We start from the raw sequence: 13,273 nt of genomic DNA, 5'->3' as shown, positions 1-13,273 counted from the left end.
TAGTTAAAAGTATGCAACTGGGTTATTCTTAAAATTTATGAAAACTATGAACTTTCCTGTTGTTACATATGCACAAAGTCTTTCCACCTACGTTTAAAATAAAGAACAGTAGACATCATTATTTCACTGTCTGAAGGACTAATACAATATGTCTTCAGGTTAGAAGGGTCATGGTTGGGTGTGTTGGGATAACAGAAAATAGTAAGTTGGAGGTGGGGTTCTTGGTCCCTGTGGAAGAGCCACGAGATAACAATAGCAAGTTACTTAATTCTGTAATGTGCATCATTGGAGATAACATCCGTGTGGTCATTGGATATAAAGTTATATTTTCAACAGGGGACACCATATCTATAAAGGCAGATGGCAAAACAAGTATCATAAACAATTATTACAATATGTGTTGCACTGAAGTAATGTCAAATTTAAGCTAGCTAAGGAACAGAAAAGAGAGTGGGTATCATCTTTAGCAAAGTTGTATTATATATATAATTTTGTCTTATATGATCTCTGGTACAAGAAAAAAGAGGATTTATTTTATTTTATGGTTAGTTTTTATATTCTGTTAGTTTTTATATTCTTATTTAATAATCACAGGTTTAAGTATCTAAATCATCACATTTCTTTCTGGAAATTTTTTTCCATTTATCTGGACGTTTGCTACACATACTTCCTAGATTCTTTTTGTCTCATCTCACAAAACATTTGAAGTATACAAGCATCTTCCCTGGCAGCAGGGATGACAATAACTTTCTCCAGTGTTAGGTTCAACAAAGTCTGATGGATTATATTATGTTTATTTAAGATCAATTATGTATTATTTTTTATTTAAGTTTATTTTTTATCCAAGTTTTATCCACTGTTTTGATTTGATTTATCATTGTCTTTTTTTGGCATTGAATGTTTGCCATTTGGTCACTTTTGTTGGAAACCGCCCTAAGTCTCCTTAAGGACATAGGGCAGGGTACAAATAAAGTAGTATTATTATTTTATTATGTCACAGCAAACAAGATAGATATGCTGGATTTCGTATCACAAAATCACAAGTCGAACACTTTCCAAGTGTCTAGGACTGTGCGATGTATTTTCGGATGATGCGTGCAGATCCCAGTAGGGTGGCCTTTTGCAGTTGGCAGATCGTAATTTTGTCAATGTCTATTGTTTCCAAATTATTATTATTATTATTATTATTATTATTATTATTATTATTATTATTATTATTATTAACAGTGGACTACAGGGATGAGGAAAAGCACACTTCAAAAAAGAAGCAAGATTTACAAGTTCCAATTTTTTCCTCTGGTTTAGATTAATATCTAGACCACACAAGAATTCCAAATTTCCTTTACAGCCCCCATAAATATCACCTTGCTAACTTCTCTGCAATATCTCAAACACCCTCTTCCTTCTCATATCTAACTGCCAAGACAGAGAGGTCAAGGCAGGGATGCTCCATTTGCCTGGCTTGCTGATGTGCCTTGCTCTGAGAAGAAAGTTGTGGTGGTCTCTGCCCTTTGTAATCTTCCCAAAGGCCACAGCTATTAGATTTTTATACTTCTAAATCCACCCATGAACATTGGTGTGGCAGTGTCAGGGGCCTTTTTCTTCAGTGCAACAGAATCTAAGTAGATTGCTTTAAAAATAATAATAGTGATGGCCATTCAATAATATTGGAAGGTTGTGCACTTGGAGGAATCTTCAGGTTGTGAGGTAAGACAACACTTCCTAAAGAGTCTAGCCATTACAGCCGGAGAGACACATATGTGGTTTCCCAAATGTATTGGCACTGCAGTTCCCATTATTCATCAGCTTTAGCTTTACTTGGCAGAGTTAAAGATGAAGGGAGCATAAGTTGCTAAGCACTGCATTAAAAAGCAGCTTCTTGTCCCCACAACCCCATTTTGTTTCCTTGTTCTTGGACAATGGAATGAATGTTGGGAGAGGAGAAAGCTTCTCCCTAAATTATCTTCTTCTAATCCTACAAATTTGCCAGAATGGGTTGTTAAAAAAGGAGTAAGAAAAGAACACCCAAGTTTAAGTTATCTTACCAGTTTTTGGACATAGTAACAAAGAGCATTTTCTCTCTTAAGATATTGTTCATGCCTTCAGGCGAAGCCCTTTTTATACTCCTGATATCCACACAAGCACATCTATTGACAATGCAAGAGAGGTAATTCTTTAGTGGCTTCTCCCATATTATGGAAAGCTAGAGTGGTTTCCTTCTTTCTGTCCTTCCAGTCACCAGTGAAAACAATTGTACTCTGGGAACTGGTTGTTTATAAAAACTTGACTTTTGATGTTTTCCTGTACTATTTTAATCATAATTTCCTGCACATTTTTATCTGCATTTGTTTATCTCTGTTCTGTGTACGCCAATCTGGTATTTAGAAGATTTGCATAGCTGGTAGCCCAGTGTCTGTCCAGCCCTTGCTACTCTTGCAAGTTTTGTAATGATCATAACAATGGCAGTGGGGCACGGGACAGATGGAAGGGAGCTAGTAAACTGGAACCTAAAGAAGAAATGGAAATCAAACTAGCAACCACCAATATCTCAATTTGTAATATAGCTAAATAAAATAATTAGTTAACATAGAACTTTAGAAATGTGGTGTTAAGCCTACTCAAAGCAATGGGTTCAAATTAAAGGAAAGGAGATTCCACCTGGACATCAGGAAGAACTACATATAAGAGCTATTTAGCAGTGGAACTCTCTGTCTTGGGGTGTGGTGGAAGCTCCTTTCTTGGAGGCTTTTAAACAGAGGCTGGATGGCCATCTGTCAGGGATACTTTGATTGTTCTTTTCCTGCATGGCAGGGAGTTGGACTAGGTGCCCCATGTAGTCTCTTTCAACCCTATTATTCTATGATTCTCATTTCAACATTATCAGTTTGTTTAACTTGTGATCTACCCATCTCTCTCCACTTCACTTGTTTGTATTTTACACCATAGCAAGGTCTTGGACCTTTAGAATCAAAACTCTAAAGTTTGATTTGTTTGGTACATTTTCTTCTCATTACATTATTGTTTGCCCTCATCCTAGTCAAATAATATTTTGAGAACACTTCGTGAACTCCAGCATACCTGCAACTTTCAGTAAGGCGGTAATATAGTTTGCTTTACAGCTTTCTAGCCTCATGAGACTACAGAAATGAGTGTATGGCACAGGTGGGCAAGCTTCACTTAGATTTCTTTGGATTAAGGCAAAATCAACTGAATTGAAAGAACTTGGATAGCTTATCCAAGACAATGCAAAGGCTCAAAGAAAATCTGCAGATTTCTTCCCTCTTTGCTATAGGTGGTATGAAACAAAGAAGATCCTTTTTCGACCCCAAAGTTTTATTCTCTTACCTTGCATCGAATAAAGCCTTCATGAAGGTCCTATGGGAAATATTTTCTGAGAACAAATTCTACCTGTTCTTGAATTATGCCTAGGATGTTGTTCTTACCTCTGATTTTGTACCCCTAAGGCACACCCTTGTTCATTTACACCTCATAAGATCATATTTAAGAGAGCTATAAGGGGGGGGGGATTTCGGAGCTTTGGGACCTTTGGGAATTTGGGAAAGTTCATCTTTCCTTTGAAGCAAGGGTTATAAGTTTCTTAGAGCTTTACTTTTTACTGACATCTCTAGCATATATAGTAATTTAGATTGTGTATTTCTGCCATTCATTATTGTTTGTAATAGTAGGGTCAGCCCTATCGCATCAAATAGACTTCGAATAGTTGCTTATGTATAAGGCCACCTTGAGTCCCCTCTGGGGTTGAGAAAGGTGAGGTAGAAATGTTGGAAATAAACAATAAATAAACAAATATCATTAGTTAGAGTGAAGCAAACATCTCAGGTAGAAGCATGAGGTACTGTGGGGACGGGGTTATATCATGAAAATTGTATTATAAATTTATTACCAGCATATTTATTTATATTATTTTACTGTAAGAGAGATGAAAAAAGGTGCTTGTGAGATTTTTTGTCTCCAGGTGCAAAAAATAACTGGGTTTGCCTTGGGACCTTCTATGCACCATGACTTTGTGGGAAGGCTTGCTGTTTGCTGTGCCTTCTCAGGCAGCAAAGTATTTTGAGCCAACTCTTGGCATTCTGAAATCGGGCACACTTCTTTTTTGGTGTTGTCGCTGTTGAGAGCTGCATATGCCCTAGGACCTTGGCAAGTTTTAAAGTGGGTTTATTTGTGGTAATGCATTGTGGAGAGCTAGATATGTCATGGATATCAAGGCAGCTAGTTGAAATATAAAGGAGTTGACATTTAAAACGGATCCCTTTTATTGTTTTAGTAGTTCGCAGACAACATTTGCCTTGCTTTTCCAGTCCGCTGGTATGATGGCCAAATTAATTTCTGTTCTTGTGCTTTGGATGTGAGAGCCCAAAATGATGTTTTTATTGTTCCATCTGCTTTAAATGTCACAACTATATATATAGTATGTATGTATGTTTGATTGATTGTTTGTGCATGACTATGTATGTGCTTTTAATACAGGGGTTAACAATATATGTATTTCTATCTCTAACAGTCCCCCAAACATTTTTCTTCCAAGAAAACAGACACGGTTTCTTATTGTTTCATCCTATGTTAAAAACAGTAGGAGGAAAGGTGCTGATCTTGGGAAAGGGAGGGGAGCACAAACAAGGCAGAGGTCAGACTGTTCTGCTAGAGTTGTTTTTTATATTGTGAATGTGAGCTTTTGGTTTCAATTCCCTGTCTCTATTGATGGGGGTGGCTAATCATTGTGTATTGATTTGGAATACTGCAAATGAGACATGCAGCATGTGAGAGTTGCCCAGTGATGTGGATCTGTTATTATTTTCTTGTTCTATTTCCCAATATGCTTTATCCGTGAATTTGAAACGTCTCTTTCGTTTTGACATTCCTGCTTGCAGAAAAATGTCTCTTTTTAACAGACTCCTTCAAAATGTTCATCTCTGCTTGAGGATTTACATGGGTGGCAGCCACCTGCAGAGCTCTCTCCAATTTTAAGCGAAGACAAGTGGCATCTGGGAACATGAAGTATATAGGCTGTTATGCCTTAGCATATTTGAAAAGCTTTCTTCTTTAAAAGAATGGAACATTCTGCAATAAAAAACATTTAATAGTTGCTGGTCTGCTTCCTCTTCAAAGAGCAACTTTCCAATGTGGTGTTAGATGTAAATGTGTGATGAATAAGGGGATGGAATCTTACAAAGGGAAACTGACAAAGACAATCCTTAAATTGAAGGAAAAGTTGGTTTTATGGATGAAGACAGGACAAAGTATAGTAGTTAGAGCAGGCATAAACAAAAAAAATTGCCTTGGGGCCACATTGAGGGCCCAGCCAGGAGCATCAGGCCAGGAGGGAGAGGGGCCAGGCATAAGTTGGGAAGAGCAGGGCCAGGAGAGGACAGGGCAGGGGCCGGGTCATCCTCAGGTTTCCTCCCAGCATAAGGATAGGGCTACTTGCTCCATCCTTATGCCAGCAGGATGGCGGGACATGTGGTGACTACCCTGATCTTCCACCCTCTCCGATCCTCCTTTCCGTCCTCCTCCTCCAATCCTCAGCATTATGCCGGGAGGAGAGCGAAACAGACAGTGGCTGAGAGTGCTGCGAGGACTGCCGGGTCGTTATACCAAGAGGACAGGGAAAATTAGGAGGGCCTTCCTTGAGCCGTCCTCCCAGCATAATCATGTACCATCTTTATGCCGGGAGAAGGAGGAGGGCAAGACACACGAAGGCTGAGAGCTCGCCAGAGGGCCGCTGTATCGTTATACCAGGACGACAGGGAAAATTAGGAGGGTCCTCGGATCCTCAGCATTATGGTGGGAGGAGAGTGAGACAGGCAGTGGCTGAGAGTCCTCCGAGGGCTGCCATCTCGTTATACCAAGAGGATAGGGAAAATTAGGAGGGCCTTAGGCAAGCACCCAGAGGCTGCATCTGGCCCCCGGGGCCTTAATTTGCCCATGCCTGAGTTAGAGCATGAGTGATCAAGGTTCTTGCCCTCATTCACACACAAAGCTCTCACTGGCTGATCTTGGGTGGTCACTCTTTCTCACTAATCTGTCAGAGGTGTTGTTGGAAGAAAGGCAGATTAGCAATGAACTGATAGACGAAACAATCTGTAAATCTAACTCTACTGAGCGAGGAGTTTGTGTATTTGTTTTGTTTTTCAAAGTGTGTGTGTGTCCAAAAAGTTCACTATTTAAAAGTCAGTGGTCTAAACTATCCCACCAGTCTAGTGGTCATGACATAGAAATAGATGTCATAGGGTAAAAGTATATAGTACATACCCTCCAATTGTCCTGGCTTAATAAGGAGAACTCCAGTTAATCTAGCATCCCACTTTCTCTGCCACTTTTAAAATATCCCTGTTTCTTTTTCTTCCCACTTAACTCCTTTCGTCCTCAGCTTAACTTCTGTTTCTTCAAACTGATTTCAAAGTGCAGTGTTTGTAGACAGCTTAGCAGAGGAGAAAGGAGAAAAGAGGATTGTTCCCCTTCCAAATAGCACCCCCCCCCCACACACACACACACATACACATACAACTTTCCTTAACTCAGTACATAAATTCCAGGGTTTCCTTACTTAAAATAATAGTCATGTTTGTGTTTTCTCAGTACGTTTTGCCTTCTTGTTGCTTGAACACACTCCTTTGACAAGGCTTTGATGTTGCTTTGTCACACATTGCCCTAGTTTTCATCTGTGAATATGGTAGTACAATGGCAGAGCACATGATTAATGTATAGATGATCCTAGCATGTATCTTCATGGAGATCTTTTACCTGCTCTTTTGCTAGTGGCCCTGATCTCCTGTTCGCCCATTCATGTTCTCATAGATAGCAGGGCATCCTTTGTTTTCTTCTCAGCTTTTCTCCATGTGATGTTGGGATTGTAGGGTATTGCTTTTTTGTTCTCTAATGGTGGCACTCTCTCTTTTTTTGGTAATCAATTTCACAGGCTTTCCTATTCACTATCCAATTTGCCAGCTGCATGGCAGATTTGGAGAATCCATTCAGTATCACCATGGGCCTCATTCATAATGATATTGGGTTAAGGACTCGTGAACATCGCATAATAGTTGTGAAGGCAATAATTCAGTAATCATGACTGTCGCTCTAGTGTTGCAAGTGGCATTATCCCTTTTCAGGAAAGGAAACACATTAAGGCAGCTCTGGTCCTGTTGTAGGCCTCATTCTCTCTATCCCAGTGAAAGGAGTTTCTGGCTAGAAAATACTTGTCTATGAGGCTTTGAAACATATACTTGCAATAGACAATGCACAAAGATTGGATCACCATAAGGAACATTATATTTTATTTTTAATTTACAAAAAAATAGGATACCCATTTCTACTAAAAAGTATGAAGTTGTCTTATACATTTTGCTCTAAAACATAAATGAATTGTTTTCTTTCCTCTGCTAATACTGTTGCTATTTTTCCCACATATGTTCTGTATTGTGCAGGAACCAACTGGCATTGAATATCCACTTGTGGATCCGGCAGACACCATCACCTCCATTGTAGGACCCTGCGCTTTCAGTATCCCTCTCCCAATTCGTCAGAAGCTTTGCAGTAGCCTAGATGCTCCCCAGACAAGAGGTCATGACTGGCGGATGCTGGCCCATAAACTAAAATTGGACAGGTGGGTGAGCTTGTTGATCAAACTGCACAATTCTGCAGTGGATAACATACATGAATATGTTTTCTAGCTATGCATGACACAATCCTTCTGGAATGTCTAATGTTCCATCTCCATGGAAGCACTCCTAACCATTGCATCTACTTGGGCTGACATTTGGAGAGATGAATCCAGGAGCACTTCCAAATTGCGAACTCAGTATTTCAGGGGGAGTGCAATCCCATCTAAGACTGGCTAACACACCTGCACCCCCAGATTAGGACCCTTAGTAGCAAGCACCTCTGTTTTGTCTGGATTCAATTTCAATTTGTTTTTCCTTATCCAGCCCATTACCTCCTCCAGAGGAAATGTGCTATCCTTAGCTGAAGCTATTTTTCTTCCACTGCAGGTACCTCAATTACTTTGCCACAAAATCAAGCCCCACCGGTGTGATCTTAGACCTTTGGGAAGCCCAGAATTTTCCTGATGGCAACCTGAGCATGCTGGCCACAGTCCTCGAAGAAATGGGGAGACATGAGACAGTCGTTTCATTGTCAGCAGAAGGAAAGTACTGAGAAGGCGAGCTTATAATGAGAACGAAGGAATGTTAACCATGTCAGCTGTGGCTTACTCAAACTGAACGCCCAAACTAATGTGTTTTCAAACAAGAGGCATTCCAGAGGGGAAAAAGACACAAAATCCTGACTTCTCACATGCATATTCTCCTTGTACATTATGACAGGATTTGAAAGAAATCATGCAAAGTTGTTACCTTGATAATATAATTCAGCCTAACATCCCTCTCAGCTTGGCTGTACACTGCTTGGTACAGGATTTTACAGTTTCCTAGGAAACGCTTTTTATTGCTATCCAGATATATGGATAAACTTTCTTAACAATCCCAGTTTCTATGAACGTTGTTTACATCAAATCCTGGGCAGCGGGACGGAAATGACTGTCCATGGCTCTCTTTTTATATATTTTCCTGCTCTTCTTGTTGTTGTTCTTCTTGTTCTTCTTTTGTTAAAAGCCATTCTAGACCAAGCCGTGGATAAAGCAGGGTTGTGGCTATTTTTCAGATACATCATTTCCTAACACCCATTGCAGATCCATTTCATGCTTGCAAATCTGTCCATTAGGTGTCTTAAAATAATCCTTAAAACAATGCTGTTTCTAGATTGAGTTATTAAGCCAGAGTTTCAAAGTCTTGCATCTGGCAAGGAGATAATGTGGATGCTAAGCAGGAATGCACGTACCTCTCCCTATCTTCCGCAGGGATGCCTGTGTCCTTTGGTGACTTAAACTGCAGGGATTTTTTTTTCCAGCTCATGATATATCCTGCCTCCATCATAAAACTGTGTGTGTGTGTATGTGTGTGAGAGTGATATGCAATTTGGTGTGGTTTGAGCAAGTGCAAAAACCCTACCAAAACCAAAAGAAAAAAAAGGAACAAAAAAAAAAGAATTTGCTTGTATGAGTATTTACTGAATAGTATCTAGTGCAAGGAATAATTATATTTCTTATTATTAGTAGTATTATTTTTTGCTTACCAAATTTCTGCAGCATAATCTTTGTGCAATGGCAGCAGTATCTTCTCTAACACTTTCTAATGAAATTTTCATTCTCTTTCCTTTTTGTTTTAGTCACAAGGCTCACCTTAAATCCAGTTTCAGTGAGCTAAGGAATAATTTGCTATCAAGTAATGAACATTCCTTATGATACGTGTGCCATTACAGATAGGTAATAATGCATTTGGTGATAAGGGAGCTCAGCCTACATATTGAACATTTCATACGGGGGGGGGGGGGGGGGGACACATATGAAAGGAACCTCGCAGACCAATCTATCCTTAATTTTGACATGTTCTTTAAGGTGTAGTCATATTGGCTTTCCTTTCTGTTTGCCATAATGTAACACAGTTCCATGCAAGTCAGTGAGTCCTGAATGGATTTGTCATCTTCTAGTGATAACTAGCAGCCTGCACTTATGAATGTTTCTACTTTATGAAATAATGGATGTCAATACTGTCATGGATAGAGTCCTTCCAAAGATTGCTCTTGACACGAAAATGCTTTGCCATTATAAAAGGAGTTTTGTGCATGCTTCTATGCTAAAGGAAGAAATTGCTAGGGTTTCATGTTTGCTTTTACTTTTGAAAGTAGAGGCAAATGTCTACTTCTGATAACTTGCTTGAGTGGTATTCTTGGGCATTTGAAGCAGGGTAGTGGATGGTTATCTGTATTCATGACAGTTGTCTTGGATGCCACTGCATAGCAAGTGTCTGCAGCAGGGTTTGGTCCGAATGGCAATAGGATATATGATGTTGGTGGCCTGTTCACAAATTGGAGATTGTTCATTATCTGTGACTCATGAGCAAGGTCTTTGCTTGGCACTTGGTAAAGTCTCATTTTAAAAAAAAAATCAATCACAACCTCCCACTTAGGCTTCTGTTTTCAGCCTCCCCTGTTTCCTACCTGTTGCTTGCCTGAGGATTCTGACCAGCATATATATATATATGAAGTTTGTGGGTTTTTTCCATCTTTACTTTGCATTCTTAAGCAGGATTTTATATCTCTGAAGGTTCTCCGGTCGGCATTTCTAACGGTAGCTGTGAAAATGCCATTGGTTAACAGAGAAGGTGAATTTTGTCTGACCTTTTCCCCATCTTGACATTTCCACAGGCTTTTATTTTTCACCTACTGACTGCGTTTTTTATTCAACACAGAGCAGCCGTTCATAAAACATTCTGTGTTAGGAAAGTAGTTGGCCTTCAGCCTTTGAACAGCCAAAAGCAAAAGGTTTTGACTGAGTTCATTGTGGACACAGGACCCTTTTCAAAAAGTAATCAAGGTTTAATCTGGAATATTGCAGTTGAGATTTACAAGTGATTTTGGATCCAGCACTGCCAACTTCTTAATCAAATTATTCTTTTTCATGCAGAGGCAAACTGTATCCCTCTTCAGAAGCCAGATCTAGCAGCCCTTGGAATCAGATGACATTTCACATTGCTCTTAAAATCAGCTTTGAAATTCATCAGTCTAATGTCCCTAATTAATGACTAATGTCTCTGTTGATTGCTTTCAACTGAGAAGTGGCCTATGCAGCTTAATCATAATTATATAGCTTCATCTATTGTGGGGAGGAGGCATTCTGATACTGCTACTGTGTTGGAAAGATATAGGTAGAAGGATTATGCATGCTTGGCTACTCCTTAAGCTTAGAGATTCTCATGCGAAAAATGGAAAATTAGCAACTTCTGCCATTTTGGTTGGTGGGTGGGAGCAATTAAAATGTATGTAGACACACATACATTGCTCTGAATTACTTTTTAACCCATCCTTTTTTTTGCTGAGACCATTTTTGGCATCCTGCTTTTTGTGGTCCATGCAGAAGACAGAATTCACTAATAGTACAATCCTCCCACTCCCTCAAAATTTACCTTTTACAAGGCGTTGGAAGGAGAAGCAACAGGGCCAATAGTATGCAGACCTATTGTCATCCTCTGAGACCTCCAGATAGTATTGGGAACACGCCTTTCCTGTGGTGTTTCTAGCTGGAATGAGATTTTTCAACAGGTTTCCTGAAGCCCTAGGTTTTCATAAAGGATCAGTAGGGGTTCCATGTAAGATTGTTATTGGGTAGTGATAGATATACATTTTATGAAGTGGTTCCCTGAGGCCTGAAAAAATCTTTCAGGGTTTCTTCCAGGCTGAAAAAGAAAGACTGATCTAGAGAGACATAGCTGAATGCTTTTCAGCTGCTCCCAGCCATCCCCAACCAATTCATGTCTGTGTTAGGAGGTAGGGAGTGGTGAAAGATAGGTCCTATGGGAAGAAATGAAAGAGACAGGATGGAATTCTCCCTGGACTCAAATTAATCCAAGCCATGAGGAGAGGTGGGTAATAAATAAAAGAAGAAGAGGAGGAGGAGGAGGAAGAGGAAGATGAGGAAGAAGAAGTTTGTTAGCCAGAAAGAGTTTGGTCATGAACAAAGCATCTCACTGGAGTTTCCCATGGGAAACATCCCTGCAGAGCACTTTTATGTAGGACATTGTTTGGTTATAAGTTTATCAAGCTCTGTTCAGGAACTTAGTGCCTCAACATTTCTTTTTGTTTCTTTCTGCATTTGTCACTAATCAACTTTTCTTAAACTTATGTTAGAAGAAACAGGGAGGGGACTGCAAAAAGTGGGTTATCCCTCCTTTTTGTGAGGAAATAGCAGTAACTAACAGGCATAATAAAAGCAGTTTGAGACAGTAAAGCTATTAAAATATTGTTGTAATAAAGGGCAGCATGAGAGGGAATTGATTCAAACTCTGAAGGGACTTCATCTGACAATTTGGGAGCAGTATAGGAGAAATTCTGCCAGCCTGTTTAAGCTGGACTCTGTGAGTAATGCTTTCCTCAAGAGGGTTTCTCCATTAGTTCTTAGCATGAGGACAAACCCATAAACCAGGCTATTCAAAATTTTAAAGGTCAAAACTAGCACCTTGGAATTTGCTTATAAAACAGCTGGCAAACTAGGATGTCAGTATTGTGTACCAGTACATCAGTGCAAGCTTCTAGGTATCCTTACAAGATACTCCTACAAACAGCACATTGCTGAAGTCTAAGCATGATGTAGATTTGACAGGAAGCTCTCTGTAAAGTGGCATATTATGTTAGAGAGGGTACAAAATGGCCTCCCAACAAGTGTATTTGTCGTGAAGCCAAATTATGCATGAGAAAGAGTTTTAAGAAAAAGAAACACTGAAAGTTATCCAGGTAGCATAGTGATTTTGAATGTTTGAGTCCACTGCCACCTAGCGACACAGTCCATACATAATCTAAATGCTTAAAAATCAAATCAAACGTTTTTCATCTTGGCATTCAATATCCTTTCTTATATTTTTCTTGCATTCTTTTAAAAGATATCCATACCGAGAGCTAGTGAAGCATGGGGGCTCAGATCTTGGGAAACTGCATTTATGTGGAGTTTAATATTTTATGAGCAGAAGGAGTCAACCCAAGATCAGACATACTGAAAATAAACAGCAATGCCCTCTAAACCCCTGCAATTTCTATATTCTTTCAGTGCATCATTTTGAAAAGGAGTTGCTAAATTTGTTCATTATCAGTTTATACTTTTGTGTGTGTGTGTCTATTTATATGCAGATCTTTGTGCTGACGTGTCAGCTGCTAGTAATGTAAGTAGAATCTATAAATAAATATACATATCCATCTATATAAACATAACTAGGAAGTTATTAAGAGGCATTTTATATTTTTGATTTTTAAAGTCTTATGTTGAGGAAGCATCTTTTATTTAATGACTTCTTATATCCTTTTATTGACAGAGCAACAGCTAGTCTCGTTAGCAGAAGGTATTTTAACCCATGCTTTATATGCATATTGCTGAATCATATTTGGAATGATCAAGGCTTAACAAAAGTATTGTTGCTCCATAGATCAATATGGAATCCCTGGCAACAGGTTTTCCTTTCTTAGTGGTACATCAAGAAAGGCCAGAATTTCATTTCCCTACATAAAATTCTCCCTTCGTTGAGTCTTACATTCAAATAATAATTACGCCACATTTCCAGTCTCTTGTCTAGGCATCTGGGAATATACATTCATTCACTCTAGTTTAATGCAATCTCACATACAGATACACTGAGTAACTTAATCCAATCAC

The 13,273-nt window shown here is 39.2% G+C and overlaps 1 protein-coding gene across 6 annotated transcripts in view; it reads left to right on the top strand.

Annotated features, from left to right (window-relative positions):
- unc5c (unc-5 netrin receptor C) overlaps nt 1-9,409 on the top strand; it is a 369,639-nt gene extending 360,230 nt beyond the window's left edge. For all 6 annotated transcript variants that reach the window (XM_062982200.1, XM_003221174.4, XM_062982202.1 and 3 more), the window contains 2 exons: nt 7,446-7,624; nt 8,010-9,409. In XM_062982200.1, the coding sequence (XP_062838270.1) occupies nt 7,446-7,624; nt 8,010-8,175 (345 nt within the window). In that variant the 3' untranslated portion in view covers nt 8,176-9,409. The remainder of the gene's footprint in view (nt 1-7,445; nt 7,625-8,009) is intronic.
- The last annotated feature ends 3,864 nt before the right edge of the window (nt 9,410-13,273 follow it).

This window comes from Anolis carolinensis, chromosome 5 (genome assembly GCF_035594765.1).
Source record: "Anolis carolinensis isolate JA03-04 chromosome 5, rAnoCar3.1.pri, whole genome shotgun sequence".
Taxonomy (NCBI): Eukaryota; Metazoa; Chordata; class Lepidosauria; order Squamata; family Dactyloidae; genus Anolis; species Anolis carolinensis.
This window is presented reverse-complemented; position numbering and strand designations above follow the sequence as displayed.